This window comes from Sinocyclocheilus grahami, unplaced genomic scaffold (assembly GCF_001515645.1).
Source record: "Sinocyclocheilus grahami isolate Dianchi unplaced genomic scaffold, SAMN03320097.WGS_v1.1 scaffold212.1, whole genome shotgun sequence".
Taxonomy (NCBI): Eukaryota; Metazoa; Chordata; class Actinopteri; order Cypriniformes; family Cyprinidae; genus Sinocyclocheilus; species Sinocyclocheilus grahami.
This window is the reverse complement of record NW_015505391.1, coordinates 942,617-960,641: the sequence shown is the minus strand read 5'-3', so window position 1 is coordinate 960,641 and position 18,025 is coordinate 942,617. Positions and strand designations below refer to the sequence as shown.

Sequence of the window (18,025 nt, the reverse complement as noted above, 5' to 3'; positions counted from 1 at the left end):
GGCTTTTCCTCGCTTATATAAAAGGTCTCAAATTGTATCCATTCATGTTTTAGCTCAAATGCCCTCTTGTGGTCTCGTGTGACTGTTGCACATGCTTTTGAGGAATGATACCTGGATATTCTATCAGATGCTCAAATGGAAATGTTGTAGTCAATGGATTAATTTCAGGTTACACAAGTAAACTGTGTTAACCATCAATTAATAAATAAATTAGGTACTAACTTCACTTGAAGTTTGGAGGGGGGAAAAGAACATGCAATCTAAAATGGATTATTCATTTAAATTTTTCTGCTACTATGGACCTGCAAATTTATGGTTCCACAGTAACACAGACCAAATCCATTCCTGTGATTAGATATACACTACTGCTTAAAAAGTTAGTTAAGTCATTAAGAGTTTTTGTTTTTGTTAGAAATTAATAATATATCATTTATTCTGTAATTAAGCATTAAATTGATCAAAGGTATATACATTTATGATGTTGCAGATGATTTCTGTTTCAAGTAAATACTGTTCTTTTGATTTTTCTATTATCTAATAATGAAAAATCCTGAAAAAAAAACATTTTTTTTTAAACATTGATAAATAATGAAAAATGAGCTCCCTTGAAAATTGCCTTAAAATGTTACTGTATTTTTGATAAAAATAAATGCAGCCTTGGTCAGTATAAGAGACTTCTTTTAAGAACCCCAGCTTTACCCTACTGACCCCACACATTTGAAAAGCAGTGTATTCAGAACTACTCCTACAAATGTTTGAGATGTCACATACAGTCAGTGTGAGTGCAGGGGTTAAATATTCATGTTGTCTTTGGGACTGAATGGATCTAGAGAGCTGGAAAACTAGGTCACCTCTGGCACCACTGGGGTTACCGTTGAAATCTGGGTCACCTGTTAGCATGCACTGATGGTGAATGACTAAGCAAAGACGGCTGGTAATTGGCTGTCAGGGTTCCCAAGTTGCACATCCAACATGGACAGGAGTAATGATTTTAACATTAAAGTTATCACCTTTAAGCATGAATCGTTTATTTTATTATTAATGTGTGTTGTTTTTTATTTACTCAGTCATGAACGTTGTTTGTTCTCTTTTTTTGTGCTTTCTTACAGAAAGAGCTCAGCCTTCCCAGACGAGGAAGTTTGTGAGTAAACCTTCTTTAATTGTCTTTAACACAACCATCACCAGCAAAACATTTTTTTTAAGGATTTTTATCATCTACAGACCATTCAGGGTAGTATGGAAACCTGTTTCCACAACAGAATAAAAATGTAAAAAGTAATTGTGACTTTTTAATCAAACAATTCAATTAATTGCAATTCTATAATATCTCAGAATTGTGAGATATAAACTCCGAATTCTGTGGGAAAGAAGTCCGAATTTTGTGACATTAACTCGTAATTGCAAATTTAAAACTTTAAATGCTGTATGTAGGATTGACACCGAGTGGTTGAACTAGGTATTGCAGTCAAAATTCTAAATATTGGAGAGGAAAATATCACCCGGCCCCTCCTCCTCAGACTTGACGCACACGCAGTTTGCCAGATTGACGACACCAACAGGAACGAGCGCACTTGACGATGAATGAAATACGATGTGTTTTCCGCCAACTGGCAACCCGGGGTGTCGCAATACAATTGAGTAAACTGGCAGTGGGCGGATTTCACAAACCAAAACATAGACCGACATTCCGGTCCGGAACGCACATTTTCAAAGGAGAATAACTGACTGTAGCATTGTTTTTCAGATAAACAAGTATGTTAACTTAGCGTGTTTCTTAAATATCTGCAAATGGTATTTTTATGCTTTAGTAGAGTAAAAAACGTACATACAGCACCTTTAAGCGATATAACGTTGCACTTCTGAGAAGAAAAGTCAGAACTCTTAAGTTTATATCTTGCAATTCTGACTTTTTTCCTCAGAGTTGTGAGAAACAAAGTCTGAATTATGAGATAAAAAGTCAGAATTAATTTAATTCATTAATTGTCATTCTGTGGCAGAAACAGGCTTCCAGAGGGTAGAGCGTCCAGCAGTTGAAGCATTGAAAATGCATCTTTCTAAAAAGAAACTTTTAAATGAAACCGTAGGAGTGACTTGAGACTTTAAGATTGTACAGGACTTTTAATCTATCACAGCCTCCTTTTCTTTGATGGAAATTAAATATGGCATCTGCTGTGACCCAGCTCAGAATCTGTTTATCATAAGTGCAAACAATGCATACAGCCTTTGTTTTACAGTGAATTACTAAATTTCATTATTAAAAGAAATAAAAGCATCTCGTTCTCTTGGTCATATTCGTTTTATTGTTTGTTTTTAATTTTTTATTTTTTGCTTTGAAGATTTTGAGAGAGAAAAATGTGAAGCATTCCTAGTTGGCTAAATTTCTTAAAATAACAGTTTTATGTAAATTACCTTCCCAATTATTTCCCATGTCAAGCTTCTGTATGCAAGTTGATGAGTAAACAATTCTTCTGTTGTCCTTACATCCACATTACATCCACAAGATTTGCTTGTTAAAGCATGGCTTGCATTCGTATTTTTATTTAGTTATTGTATATATTTATTGCTTATTTTTGGAGTTGCTCATTTGCATACAAATAATATGAAATAAAACCTTGTTTAGAAATTGCAGCTGATAATGTTTACAAACTGATTATGGCATGCCTACAGATGGCACTGAGTTTTGTATATTCCATCATGTTGAGCTCTAGGCTTCCAGGCAATCTCTTGCATAGGCCGAGCCGTCACGCAGCTGTCTGCCATGTCACCTAGCCTTGAACTTTGGCAGTGACCAGAAATTTGAAATGTAAGATCTTTGTCTGTCATTTGAACTGGGCACTCAGTAAACGGTGATCTACATGTTGCAACATTTATTGTAGGGCTTCATCGTTACTTGAAATGAAAATGAAATCACAACATGGCCTAGAATAATTATTAAATTGCAATCTTCATGTAAACTGAAGTGATTAAAGTCATACAGGTTTGGAATGACTTGAAGGTGTAGATGATGACAGAATTTTCATGTTTCATTTTCAAAGGGTTTTATAATGTGATCTAAAGCCTTGTTTACTCGTGTCTCTTTATAGGATGCATATTCATCCGTTACATTGATTAATGAAACCTTCACTTCCTGTTGATGATGTCTCTGAGGGAGTCTTGGGTAACAAACCTATATACTGACAGTTCAAATAAACCAATCTGTGCGTTACACCCTAGCCATTGGTTTGGATTTTCAAACAAGATCAGTTTTCTCTGAAAAACAGTAACTGTAACTTGTTCAACATTATTTTTCCACCATTATTTTCTGTCGATTGGGTTTAACTGCTAAATAAAATGTTTTCAAAGCTCCTGTTAAAGGGGTCTTATTATGTTCTTTTACAAAGTCTTTATTTTGTTTTGGGGGCTCTCATACTAGGTTGTTCGAAAAACACATTATTTTTCACATTTTACATTATTACAAGACCTCTCTCCTCAGTCTGGCATGTACTGCTCGAATAGTTCCTATGTCAAATGATGGCCCGCCTTCTGAAATACGAAATGTGCTGTGATTGGTTAGCTGGGCCAGTGTGTGCTGTGATTGGTTAGCTGGGCCAGTGTGTGCTGTGATTGGTTAGCTGGGCCAGTGTGTGCTGTGATTGGCAGCACTCGGTGCATGGTCGGGAAATGTCATGACCCTTACCATAGCCGCCTGCGAGTGCAATTTAACCCCGGATGATTGTAACCACTAAGTTTGTCTGCCTTGGGGAAACTAGCGCTAACTCTGGCATAGTGATAACACTCGTTGCCTTCTCTAGTGCAGCTCAACCAGGTCTCATCCCATTCGTCGATATTTGTGATATCACAAATCCCGGAAAATATGCGTTGTAGTCCAAACGAGTCGTTCTTTGTAGTTTTTGAAAAGTGATTACTGTTAAATAAAACATCTCCTTTTGAAGTGGACTTTGTAACTTTGCAGATCTTTTTTTATGCTCAAACAGCAACATTACAGACTAACTGAAGTTGAAAAAGCATAAAAGGACCACTTTAAGTACATATTGTTAAACTATATTTCTCAGCATTTCCTATAGAGTCAACATTAGATGTTTCTCCTAAAGTTCCTTAGAACTTTTAGGAGAAGTGTTGTAAATACGTAAACATTAAAAAGCAGCAGTTGTTGACTGGTGTAAAGTAAGATTATTGAGCTATTAACTGAATGTGGGTAGTATAGCTACAGTGGGTGGCTGACTAAATACTTTTTTGCCCCACTGTATATGTTTTAGTATGGGACAGATGAGATGAAGACTTTCTGCACTTATATGAAGAGCTGATATTTGAGTGCAGGCTTTGGTATCTGAGCACAGCCTGTGACATTGAGATCTCTTCTGAAACTCTAGAGGAGGTAAACATAAGGTAACTAGGGTCTTTACAAAAATACAAGAAACAGGATACCTTTCCAAAAGTCTCCATTTAATGCCATTAATGTCCAGGAGCAATAATTGCAACATTCAAAACATCTTAATGGTGATTTATCATGTTGTATGTTGTCAACATAGCATTGGTTAAATGTTTCTTCACAAAGTATCTAATAATGTATCCATTACATTTTGAAACATAAACACAGCTTTAAAAGTGAAGCTCAAAATAGGGACTGCTGGTTGGCCTACGATGACCTTTGATTTGGCCTTTCATACCATATGACAAGAGGAGGGAAAATGCATGTGTATTTATATTTTTATATTCATATTTAGAATTCATGCCATACAGTATGCATTTACAAACTTTTGTGGGAAAAAATGGGTCGTTCTGAAGAGCTCATTTAATCCAGGCATGGTATTGTGAAAGGATGCCACCTTTGCAATAAGTCAGTTTGTGAGATTAAATCCCTGATAAATATTCCATAGTCAACTGTAAGTGGTATTATTGGAAAGTGGAAGTGTTTACCAAGAGCAGCAACTCAGCCACGAAACGGAAGACCACATAAAGTCACAGAGCAGGGTCTCCGAGTGCTGAGGCGAATGGTGCATAAAAGTTGCCAACATTCTGCTGATTTCATAGCTGAAGAGTTACAAACTTGCACTTGCATTAATATCAGCACAATCCTTTGCGGAGAGAGCTTAATGGAATTGGTTTCCATAGCAGAGCAGCTGCATGCAAGCCTCACATCACCAAGTACAATGCTAACCAATCACACTCCTCTGTTTGGCAATCTGATGGGCGAGTCTGGGTTTGGCTGATGCCAGGACAGTGTTACCTGCCTGAGTGCACTGTACCAACTGTATAGTTTGGTGGAGGAGGAATAATGGTATGGGGCTGTGTTTCAGGGCTTGTGCCTTTCCCTTACTTGCAGTGAAGGGAAATCGTAATGCTTCAGCATACCAAGACATTTTGGACAATGCTATGCTTCCAATTTTGTGGTAACAGTTTGGGGAAGCCCCTTTTCTATTCCAGTATGACTCTGCCACAGTACACAAAGCAAGGTCCAAAAAGACATGGTTGGATGAGTTTGGTGTGGAAGAACTTGACTGGCCTGTACAGAGCCCTGACCCCATCAAACACCTTTGGGATGAAACGGAACGGAAATTGCCAGCCAGGCCTTGTCGTCCAACATCAGTGCCTGACCTCACAAATGCTTCACTGAATGAATGGGCACAAATTCTCAATACGTTTGTCAATGAATGTATGTGCTGTCTGAAATATTATTTGATAGAAAAATGTCAATGTCAACATTTGTTTTCGACCCAAGACTTTCAATCAAGTTTAATTCAAGTTTAATAGAAGGTAATTGTACCAGGACATCGTGGTGAAAACTGAAAAGAGAGCTATGAAAGCGAAGCTCTCAATTTACCAGTCAATATATGTTTCAAACCTCACTTATGGCCATGAGCTCTGGGTAATGACCGAAAGAATGAGATCGCGGGTACAAGCAACTACATCTATCGGCTGGCCAGGGAACACCTTGGGATCCCCCAGGATGAGCTAGAGGAAGTGGCCAGGGGAAAGGACGTATGGGCATCCTTAGCGTGCGGTCACCACGACCCAGATAAGTGACGAAAAATGGATGGATGGAAGGACCTCTGGTCTACATCAAATAGGTCTTTATTAGGGCTGTTCGTTTAACACTATAATTTAGAGTTTCGTGATTTATTGATAAAAAGAAACAATGCAATTAAAACTATTAACATTTCCGATGAAATAATTGCATATAATTAATTCTATTTAGATTGATTGACATCCCTAGTATTAGGCCTAGGTATATAAAATTGTAGGTATTTAGAATTAAGATATTTAAATGTCGCTCAAACCTGTTCATTCATACCGTTTTATTATCAGTAAAGTTTGGAGTCAAGATAATAACATTTCAAGTAGGGTCTGGCATATGTTTATATGTCTGTTAGGTGGCGGCGGTTGTGGCTGTTTGTATTTGTAATAGGTCAGAGATTTCATTTTCTATGTTTATCAACCATGACAGTTTGCAGTTTTTTGACCCTGATGACTGTCTGGTGTCAGTTGACCTGTCAGACATATGTGGAGGTGCAAATCTATAATTTACCAAGATCACGAAATCAGGTTGTGCGATAGTGTTTTGTACGACGGCGTTTTAGTGCCATGTTAAAAAAGTTTTAAAAATTTAAGATTACGAGATTAAAGTTGTAATATTTCGAGATTAAAGTGGTAATGTTTCGAGAATAAAGTCGAAATGTTTTGAGAATAAAGATTAAAGTTATAACATTTTGAGAGCATATTGTAGCCTTTTGCACATGCAAATAGCCCGGATTGGGAGCACTGGGAGATATTCCAAAGTCTCAGCTTTCAAAATCTGTCAGTTTTATAGCGAAATACACAATATATTACAATAATGTCTTTTTTTCACTCTCTTTAATGTGGCGTGACAGATCGCTGTATTCACTTCAGTTTAAGCGGCATGCGAGTCTTTCTGATAACAATGAGACATTATTTTCATTATAAATGAAGCTATAGTGTTTTTTCATGCCTTCTGATGTTCTTTCACTTTTATATATTTCTATAAACTTGAAATAAAGAGGAACAACACATTTCGTGATAAAGCTGACAGAATTAGAAAGCAGAACTGTGTTATATTAAAAGCAGCAAAGCACAACGTTATTGCGATTACTGGGTGGCTGGCATGCTACAAATAATGAATGGAAGATGTTAAATAGTTTGTCCAATCATTTACTCTATTATACCATGAATAAAACAGCTTGTGAATAGTCACTTACATGTTATAGCCTTCAGGCTACCTCAGAAAAGAAAACAATATAACTTATGTTAACGAGCTGGAGCCCACTTCAACTTTTAGAACGTTTTATTAATTAAATAGGCTACATTTGAGGAATAAACGTTTGGACGCTACAGATGTTTTTGCGGAGTAGGTGGTGGAATTTTCACAATTTTGGAATTTTCACAAAGGAAACAGTATAATTTTTAATGAATTGGTTCACATAAATACAGTGATCTGATCATTAAAGAGCTTGAAAAACACATTATTGTAAGACACATAATTTGTGTTTTGCTATAAAACTGATTTTGAAAGCTGAGACTTATATTAAAAGTAGACCTACCAAAAGCCAAAAGCTTATTGCTATTGGGTGGCTGGCGCACTACAAATAACGAATGCAATGGAAGACATGAAATATTATTTCCAAGCATACTGTCCCCGCGAGTATGACACATGGTATGATTTCTGATAATAATCCCACATATATTTATAATGTATTAAAAAAGGGTTAAATAAGAGAGCTACAGTGCCCCCCAAAGGAATGTCGATTGGGTGTGTGAGCTGATTTTAAGATAAAAAGTTGTTCCTGTTCAGTCTGTTAATAAATATCATATTCTTGATATTAAGCTGTTTCCGCGATGACCTTAAAATTGACTCTTCCTCATCCCAGTAAGATGATGCAGCCGCTCGTAACTTTATTCTCGTAATATTTTGACTTTATTCTCATAATATTTCAACTTTATTCTCAAAATATTTCGACTTTATTCTTGAAACATTTCGACTTTCTTCTCGTTATATTTCGACTTTATTCTAGAAACATTTTGACTTTCTTCTCGTAATATTTTGACTATTTTAGAAACATTTTGACTTTATTCTCATAATATTTCAACTTTATTCTCGTAATATTTCAACTTTATTCTCGTAATATTTCGACTTTATTCTAGAAACATTGATTTTATTCTCGTAATATTTTGACTTCATTCTCGTAATATTTCGACTTCATTCTCGTAATATTTTGACTTTTTTCTTGAAACATTTTGACTTTATTCTCGTAATATTTCAACTTTATTCTCGTAATATTTCGACTTCTCATAATATTTCGACTTTATTCTTGAAACATTTCGACTTCTCGTAATATTTCGACTATTCTAGAAACATTTTGACTTTATTCTCGTAATATTTCAACTTTATTCTCGTAATATTTCGACTTTATTCTAGAAACATTTTGACTTTATTCTCGTAATATTTTGACTTCATTCTCGTAATATTTCGACTTCATTCTCGTAATATTTCGACTTTTTTCTTGAAACATTTTGATCCCAGTAAGATGATGTGGCCGCTCGGATGCAACGATATTCAAATAAATTTCGGTAGCCTGGCAACTTCTCCTGGTGCTCTCAATCCGGGCCATTTGCATGCGCATTAAAGGCTATACTCTCAAAATATTATAACTTTAATTTCTACGATTTAAATTTTAGAAATATTTCGACTTTATTCTCGTAATATTTCGACTTTATTCTCATAACATTTCGACTTTTTTAGACTCGAAACATTTCGACTTTATTCTTGAAACATTTCGACTTTATTCTCATAATATTTCGACTTTATTCTCGTAATATTTCGACTTTATTCTCATAACATTTCGACTTTTTTAGACTCGAAACATTTCGACTTTTTTAGTCTCGAAACATTTCGACTTTTTTAGTCTCGAAACATTTCGACTTTTTTAGTCTCGAAACATTTCGACTTTTTTAGTCTCGAAACATTTCGACTTTTTTAGTCTCGAAACATTTCGACTTTATTCTCGTAATATTTCGTATAAGCCGTCGTAGTTTTTAGTTTGAAATAAATATGCAATAGATATATTGTTTGATTGACCCCGTACCACCTTTGTGTTTTTCACAAAGGATATATGTGTATATACAGTGGGGAAAAAAAGTATTTAGTCAGCCACCAATTGTGCAAGTTCTCCCACTTAAAAAGATGAGAGAGGCCTGTAATTTTCATCATAGGTATACCTCGTGTGACTGTTTGAGGTTGTGGACAGGTGTCTTTTATACTGATATTCAGTATAAAATATACTGGCATATCTGTTTGAACAAGTGGGAGAACTTGCACAATTGGTGGCTGACTAAATACTTTTTTGCCCCACTGTATATATATTTTAAGCTGGTTTACATATCCTGTTTTAGACTAGTCACACTTTTTTCCCACTCCACAGCAGTGTCATCCTATGTTCACTGTTCATTTCAAAACATTTATTCATACAAGAAAACTGAGTGCTAATGCAATGTCTCTGACAATACACACCCGTACCCGTATTCCATCCATTAGGCTCTCTCGGTTGGATGTATATGATAGATCTTCAATGTGTCCAAACCTGTCAGAAACAAATTAGAAGAAGAAAAAACATGTCAATGAATTTTATTGGCCTTTTGCATTTATGATTTATGGCCTGCTGCTATGACGGCGGCGTGTGATGAATGTGCTGTTACAGTTGTCTGTCTGTTTCTGAGAGGGAATGAGTCAATGCAATGGTCACGTGACTTGGCTCGATCAACAGTGGGATGTAGTTGAAGTGGTGGATGGGGAGGATATGGACACTCAGGTCATGCTCTCCAGATGGATTTACTGAATGTTAATGAGAGGGGAGTCACCCGTTTGTACATCAGCATTGGTAGCAGCAGGTCAGTGGCTCTGAGATGTGTTTTGACTTCAGTTTTTATAACATATCTATTTTTTTAAGTAGCTTTTATAAATGTATAAAATAATTTAATTAAACTAATTTAATATTGCTAGCTAGCAAATGGTGAAAAATAAAAGCAAAAAAAGTCCTATTTAATTGTAAGGGATGATATAGCAAGGATCTTGTGAAACTGGATTGCGGCTTAGCTTTTATTTTCATATTTTCAGTTTTTATTTTATAGTAACAATGTAATTTTTATCATTGTTATTTTTTTTATATTTCTATATAGATTTAAATTCGAGTAATTTTAGTACTTAAACTTTTCAGTAACACTTTATTTTAGGGTCTCTTAAGTAGTTTCTTATTAAGCATACATTTTACTAGAATATTAGCCAGTTATTAGTACTAATTAAGCACATATTAATGCCTTATTCTGCATTACCTTATTCTACATCCCTAATCCTACCCAATGCCTAGAAATAACAACTACCTTACTAACTATTAATTCGCAGCAAATTAGGAATTTATTGAGGGAAAAGTCGTAGTTAATGGTGAATAAGTGTTCCCTATTCTAAAGTGTTACCAACTTTTATTTTCTGTTCAGTTCTCTTTGCATTTCATTTAGTTGCCAAGGCAACATTTCTAATTTTCACAGAAATTTTCACCACCACAATATTATGATGTGGGTTGTTGATATGAAGTTACTAGGGTGTTTTAGGTGGTTGACGAGGTGGTTTAATTAGGTGTAATTTTTATACTTACCATTTAAATTTTAGTTCACGTTTTAGTAATTTTTTCTGTTTTTGTAATTGGTGTTATTTTTTATAAAATATTTCTTAACATTAATCTGTTTTAGATTTAGTAGGCTTAATATTTCAACTTAAACAGTTAGTATTTCAACCTACAAACTTATTTCAGTTTCTAATTTAATTGTAAGTTGAATTTTTTTAAACTAATTTTCATTCAAGTTTATCCTGTAATATTTATATTTGATTTGATTTTAGCTGTATTTCAACTACTTATATTGGAAATTTTTGAAAATTTGATGGAAAAAAAACATACATTACTAATATTATTATTGGAAAATATACAATTATTGAAATATAGCCCCTTTAAGTTAACGCTTTTCCTTTGAATGCACATAATGTGTTATTGTCAGATATGATGGGACTACGGAAAAGAAAGGGTTACAGCAATTCATGGATGTAAATAGAGGGTAATAAGTGAAGTGTGACTTGTTAAATCCCAATGGAGCTGTCCCATTTAGCTGATTGCTTCATTCCCTCAAACACATGTGCACATGCATACAATGAGCATTGAACATTCTTGAACAATCTAAAAGATTAAAGCTATTTTGATTATACATTAAAGAATTGCCTTTTGGCTTCAGATAAATAAGTTTTACCTATCCAGTTTCTCAACATGAATAAGTTTGGCCTAATTCGGAAGAAGCAGCAGGTGTTTAACTGGGTTCTGTCCTTACGCCCCACTTTCTGACCGCCTGCTGCTCCTGCTTGGTTTTTGTTGCAGTGTATACTGTCATCTGCGATTGTGTGCTCCCAAGAGCCTGCCAACTGTGGTCAACAATTTACTTTTCTAGTAGATCATCTCGCTCAAAAATGACCAAAGAGTTTCTATATTTTTCCTATTTAAAACTTGACTCTTCTGTAGTTACATCGTGTACTAAGACCGACGGAAAATGAAAAGTTGCGATTTTCTAGGCCAATATGGCTAGGAACTATACTCTCATTCTGGCGTAATAATCAAGGAACTTTGCTGGCGTACCATGGGTGCAGCATGCGCAATGATATTACGCAGCGCCTGAAAATAGTCCCCAGCTAGGTAACTTCCAACGGAAGGCTCGCTCCCTGTGCAAGCAGTTGGTCACGTTGGTTATGTTGACGGAAGTTAGCCTATTTACACAATGTAACTACAGAAGAGTCCAATTTTAAATAGAAATAAAAAATATATATATATCGAAACTCTTTGGTCATTTGAACGTGATGCTAACGGTCTAATCAGATTCAATGATCTATGCTGAGCAGCAGAGAAAAGTGCTACCGCCAGACCTGGAGATCGGCTGAATAGATTCGAAAACGGTAAAGCTCAACTGTTTAACTCTAGGGGAGTTGGAAAATGAGCCTATTTTCAAAAATAGTGGAGTGTTCTTTTAATATGTGGGGCAGGGGCGGTTTCTCCATTAGGGCGATTGGGCGACGTACCACCAAAGCGCGAAAAGGAGGGATTTTTTTCTTTCACATTCAACCACAGTGTTACACTAGCTTTCACTGTTCTAGACTGTTTGTTCTGCCTCTAAATAGTCCAAACAGCGTCGAGTCGTGTTTTGTGTAGTACCGCCCCTTTTTGGGCGATTTCTGTCAGACTGAGAATCGCCCCGAGTGCTCTCATAGACTTCCATACAAAGATCATTTTTTTCGAACTGCAGGCACTGCAATGCAATCTCTATGAGTTCCGGGAGGGCTAGCACTAACGTGCTTTCGTCATCATGCGGATCCTTAACTTGTGCAAGGATTGGTGGGAACGGTGACATCCAATAATATTGAAAAACAATTTTGAATTTTAACAACAAGAAAAAATGAAAAACTACTTTACTACCTTTATCAACAAAAATAAAAAAAAAAAAGAAACAACAAGAAAAGTATTTCAACTACTTATATTGGAAATTTTTGAAAATTTGATGGAAAAAAAACATACATTACTAATATTATTATTGGAAAATATACAATTATTGAAATATAGCCCCTTTAAGTTAACGCTTTTCCTTTGAATGCACATAATGTGTTATTGTCAGATATGATGGGACTACGGAAAAGAAAGGGTTACAGCAATTCATGGATGTAAATAGAGGGTAATAAGTGAAGTGTGACCTGTTAAATCCCAATGGAGCTGTCCCATTTAGCTGATTGCTTCATTCCCTCAAACACATGTGCACATGCATACAATGAGCATTGAACATTCTTGAACAATCTAAAAGATTAAAGCTATTTTGATTATACATTAAAGAATTGCCTTTTGGCTTCAGATAAATAAGTTTTACCTATCCAGTTTCTCAACATGAATAAGTTTGGCCTAATTCGGAAGAAGCAGCAGGTGTTTAACTGGGTTCTGTCCTTACGCCCCACTTTCTGACCGCCTGCTGCTCCTGCTTGGTTTTTGTTGCAGTGTATACTGTCATCTGCGATTGTGTGCTCCCAAGAGCCTGCCAACTGTGGTCAACAATTTACTTTTCTAGTAGATCATCTCGCTCAAAAATGACCAAAGAGTTTCTATATTTTTCCTATTTAAAACTTGACTCTTCTGTAGTTACATCGTGTACTAAGACCGACGGAAAATGAAAAGTTGCGATTTTCTAGGCCAATATGGCTAGGAACTATACTCTCATTCTGGCGTAATAATCAAGGAACTTTGCTGGCGTACCATGGGTGCAGCATGCGCAATGATATTACGCAGCGCCTGAAAATAGTCCCCAGCTAGGTAACTTCCAACGGAAGGCTCGCTCCCTGTGCAAGCAGTTGGTCACGTTGGTTATGTTGACGGAAGTTAGCCTATTTACACAATGTAACTACAGAAGAGTCCAATTTTAAATAGAAATAAAAAATATATATATATCGAAACTCTTTGGTCATTTGAACGTGATGCTAACGGTCTAATCAGATTCAATGATCTATGCTGAGCAGCAGAGAAAAGTGCTACCGCCAGACCTGGAGATCGGCTGAATAGATTCGAAAACGGTAAAGCTCAACTGTTTAACTCTAGGGGAGTTGGAAAATGAGCCTATTTTCAAAAATAGTGGAGTGTTCTTTTAATATGTGGGGCAGGGGCGGTTTCTCCATTAGGGCGATTGGGCGACGTACCACCAAAGCGCAAAAAGGAGGGATTTTTTTCTTTCACATTCAACCACAGTGTTACACTAGCTTTCACTGTTCTAGACTGTTTGTTCTGCCTCTAAATAGTCCAAACAGCGTCGAGTCGTGTTTTGTGTAGTACCGCCCCTTTTTGGGCGATTTCTGTCAGACTGAGAATCGCCCCGAGTGCTCTCATAGACTTCCATACAAAGATCATTTTTTTCGAACTGCAGGCACTGCAGTGCAATCTCTATGAGTTCCGGGAGGGCTAGCACTAACGTGCTTTCGTCATCATGCGGATCCTTAACTTGTGCAAGGATTGGTGGGAACGGTGACATCCAATAATATTGAAAAACAATTTTGAATAATAACAACAAGAAAAAATGAAAAACTACTTTACTACTATCTTTATCAAAAGTGAAAAAGAAAAAGAAGAAACAAGAAAAGAGAGAGACGGGGACAGCTACGCCAACTCAAATTCAGTTGTCAGTTGAACTTGATCGACATCATGGCAAACGTTACCTCAGCGCAGATGAATTCTATCGTGTCATTAAAAGAAATACCATTCAGTTGTCGTAGCAATAAGGATAAATTGGCAATTAAAGAATTAGGACCGCCAAGACCAAATTTAAACCTCAAACAAGTATCTACAAAGGGAGGGAAGTTGTATAAACTGGGATTTTCGAGGATGTGGTATGAGCGGAAAAAATGGTTAGCGGGTTTCTAAGTAGCTAACGCTTTATTCTGCTACCCCTGCATTTTGTTCCATCCCGAGAGCGTGATGAACATTGCATGGACAACTACAGGTGTCACCGACATGCATCATCTCTCGGAGAAGGTGAAAAAACACGAAACAGCAAAGATGCATATGGACAGGTTCTTAAAATTAATGGCCACACATATTGCCACACAGTTGGATGACAGCTACTTAAAAAAAAAAGTGTAATGTAAGGGATCAATGTAATGTAAGTAAGCAGGTGAGCAGTGTGAGTAATGTAAGCAGTGTAATTTAAGGGAGCAGTGTAAGTGAGTAATGTAAGTAAGCAGTGTAATGTAAGGGAGCAGTGTAGGTGAGTAATGTAAGTAAGCAGTGTAATGTAAGTGAGTAATGTAAGGGAGCAGTGTAATGTAAGGGAGCAGTGTAATGTAAGGGAGCAATGTGATTTAAGCAGTGTAATACAAATGAGCAGTGTAATATAAGTGAGTAATGTTGTAAATGAGCAGTGTAATATAAGTGAGTTGTGTAAATAGTGATGTATGTGACTTGAATTATTACTTATTAAACTGAAATTGAAGTAAAAAGTTCTTTGGAAAATCACATCCTGGCTTCAGTCTTCATTTGCTGCTGAATTGTGTTAACACACATTTAGAAACATAAGGAGAGCAAGAGATTGATTGTTACTCAGTTTATTTTTAATTAGTACTGTAGTAGTTCAGTTTCCTTTACATGTTTAACTAGCCGTTAATTTATCAATTGAATGGGTGACCCATCCTCATTAATCATGCAAACATTTGCCCCCCCTGAGAGAATTGGCAGGAGCCACCACTGATGTGGGGTAAAGGGTTTGTTTGTTCAAATCAACTCTTAACTATGAGAAATTTGTATGTTTGCCTTCATGCCTTGTCCTTGGTTTCTCTTTGTTCTTTTGAAGCATTTATTGCTTATTTTGCTGAAGAACATTGACAGTTATGCTGCAGTGTAATGTGGGGAAAACACCAACGACCTGAATGATGGTCAACAGCCCTGCTGCAGATAGAAAGTGCTGCATGTACTGGAGACTCCTCTGACTGTGCTTTGCTGACGTAAGTCTCCTTCCTCAGTGGAGGAGGGGCGTTAGGTCTGTTTAGTCCTAGTGCATGAGCGACAGGGGAGGGGAAAAACATTGTCGCCCAGCCTCCCTGCCCTCCACAGGCAGTTGATGATCACATCTGACAGCTCAGGGTGGAAGTTGAACGGCTCAGAGCGCTGGGTCCCCAGAATCTACTCCTCCCCTGTGAACAGCTCTCAGCTGGTATCTCTGCATCAGAGCCTGGCTTTGGCCCTTTGTCAGCGCATGGGGGTGCGGGCAGGCAGACGGCGAGAATATATCATGTACACAATAGAGTAAACGAGTGCGGCGCGACCATGAAAGCTCAGCGGGAGAGGTTGAGGATTCCGGGCTTGACATTGGAGTGAGTATTTTCCCTTCTCTCTCACGTCTTCTTTGGCTGTGATGACAGCAGATTGTTTATCTGCAGTGTGTATGTCTCTGTAGCGGTGACGGCACATCTAAGCTGAGCAGTGCAGCATTACCACAGTAGCAGCGTCTGCGGCATGTGTTGAAGGATAAATATAGGTTTGCTAGCTTGTATAGATCCAGCTAGTGTCCCTTTGCGGCAGCTTTGCATGTGATTTTTATGGAACAGGCTCATGTTTGGATAAAAGATGATGATGCTAGATAAATACAGGATCATCTAGAGCCAGAAGGACTTGTGCAGCAGCTGGGTGACCTGCCTTTCTGTTTTGCTACACTGACTTCTCCTCTCGCAGCATTTATAGCTTTTGATCACATCACTTATTGAATTAAGTGGTTGAATCACCCCTACAAGAGGGCCTGTTTGTTGTCGACCTGTTAGCAGGTCAAAGACACCACCGTACTGTAGAGTTTGGTGCAGCGACATAAACAGTCGTCATGTTCGATTGGCCATTATGTTTAGATAAGATATGATGCCTTTGTTTTTGTTTACAGGGGTCTCAAGAGATGCATGCGTATCTCCTGGACATGTCAGCTCAGCAGCTTCACCTGACATGTTTTGTTTCTCAGCAAAAAAACCTTTGTAATGCTTGATAAACGCATGATGTTTGTAGATTAATGATTATTTGTCTGAATATTTTAATGTTAATTCAATTTTGAACATGTGGCCAGACTGTATAATATCAACAAGTATACAATATAAAACCATTTCATGCATAGGCGATGGAATGAAATGGACCATTTGTTGTGGCAACCCCTTCACAACGCAGCATCTTACCCGAAAAGCCTTCAACAGTCGTGCATGACACTGCTCTGTGGTTAATGCATGCCAACTCGTGTATGTCTCTGCACACAACTTCAAAGGCTACATCCTGAGAGAGACTGTTTTTGTCCATGATGAACATTCACAAAACTCAATTTGACTTCCAGCCTCACTCCACGAAGCTTGAGCCCAACTCCCACAAGCCCTTGCAGCCCATGCAGCCCACTGCACGCATTTCATTTTTGGAGGTAAGCGCGTGCTTCTTTTACATAGCCATTTTGTTTTGAGGCTTACCGTGTTCAAGGCTCTGTGTTCCGCCACTGAAAATGAAAGCATGGAGTTCAGTGATCGAAACGGCACAGGGTCTCTATTCATTTATCTCTTTTGAGTTTTGTTATTTTTACATTCAAAACCTTTGAATGGGATTTTATTTTCTAAAACTGTGGGGAATAGCTTTGTTTCTTGTGCTTATATAACATTCTTAGATTCACCCCCTTCCCCCAGCCTTTTTGGTGAGTCTGTCATTCGCCCTCTTTTATGTGATAAATGGGATTTGCTGCTTTGGCCATTGAACATTTTGTTGGAAAGAGCTCTGCACCATTTCTGGTGGAAACCAGGTCATTTCAAATGCGTAAAAATTAGGAATTACTTTTACGGCAAAGACAAAGGAAGCATATTCTCCATTTTTGAGAAAGTAAGACTTTTTGAATACTTAAGTTTTTTTCAGGCCTGACAGCACAATGAAATAACCAATTGAAAAGATTGCGGTTTTGTAGGTTAGAATACGTTTCATGAGGAGTTTACACAAAATGTATTAAAGGGGTGATATGATGTTGCTAAAAAGAACATTATTTTGTGTATTTGGTGTAATGAAATGTGTTTATGCGGTTTAAGGTAAAAAAAAACATTATTTTCCACATACTGTACATTATTGTTTCTCCTCTATGCCCCGCCTTTCTGAAATGCGTTGATTTTTACAAAGCTCATCGGTCTGAAAAGTGAGGTGTGCTCTGATTGGCCAGCTATCCAGTGCGTTGTGATTGGCCGAATACCTCAAGCGTGTGACGGAAATGTTATGTCCCTTACCATATTGTGATGCCTTGTCCCGGCCAGAGCGACAAGACAAAAACATGAAAACCCATTATAAACGAGGCATTTGTTGCATCCAGTGGGGACATAATTACGGATTATAATGATTTATACTGTCTTTTTACACGTTGCATTGCACCGCATAAACATAAAACCATGTCTGCATTTGTGATC

General features: G+C 37.2%; 1 protein-coding gene across 1 annotated transcript in view; it reads left to right on the top strand.

Annotated features, from left to right (window-relative positions):
- The window catches only part of LOC107596011 (microtubule-associated serine/threonine-protein kinase 4-like), a 75,801-nt gene that overhangs the window by 14,800 nt on the left and 42,976 nt on the right, over window positions 1–18,025 (top strand). The window contains exon 2 of the mRNA XM_016286611.1: window positions 1,110–1,141. Within this exon, the coding sequence (XP_016142097.1) occupies window positions 1,110–1,141 (32 nt within the window). The remainder of the gene's footprint in view (window positions 1–1,109; window positions 1,142–18,025) is intronic.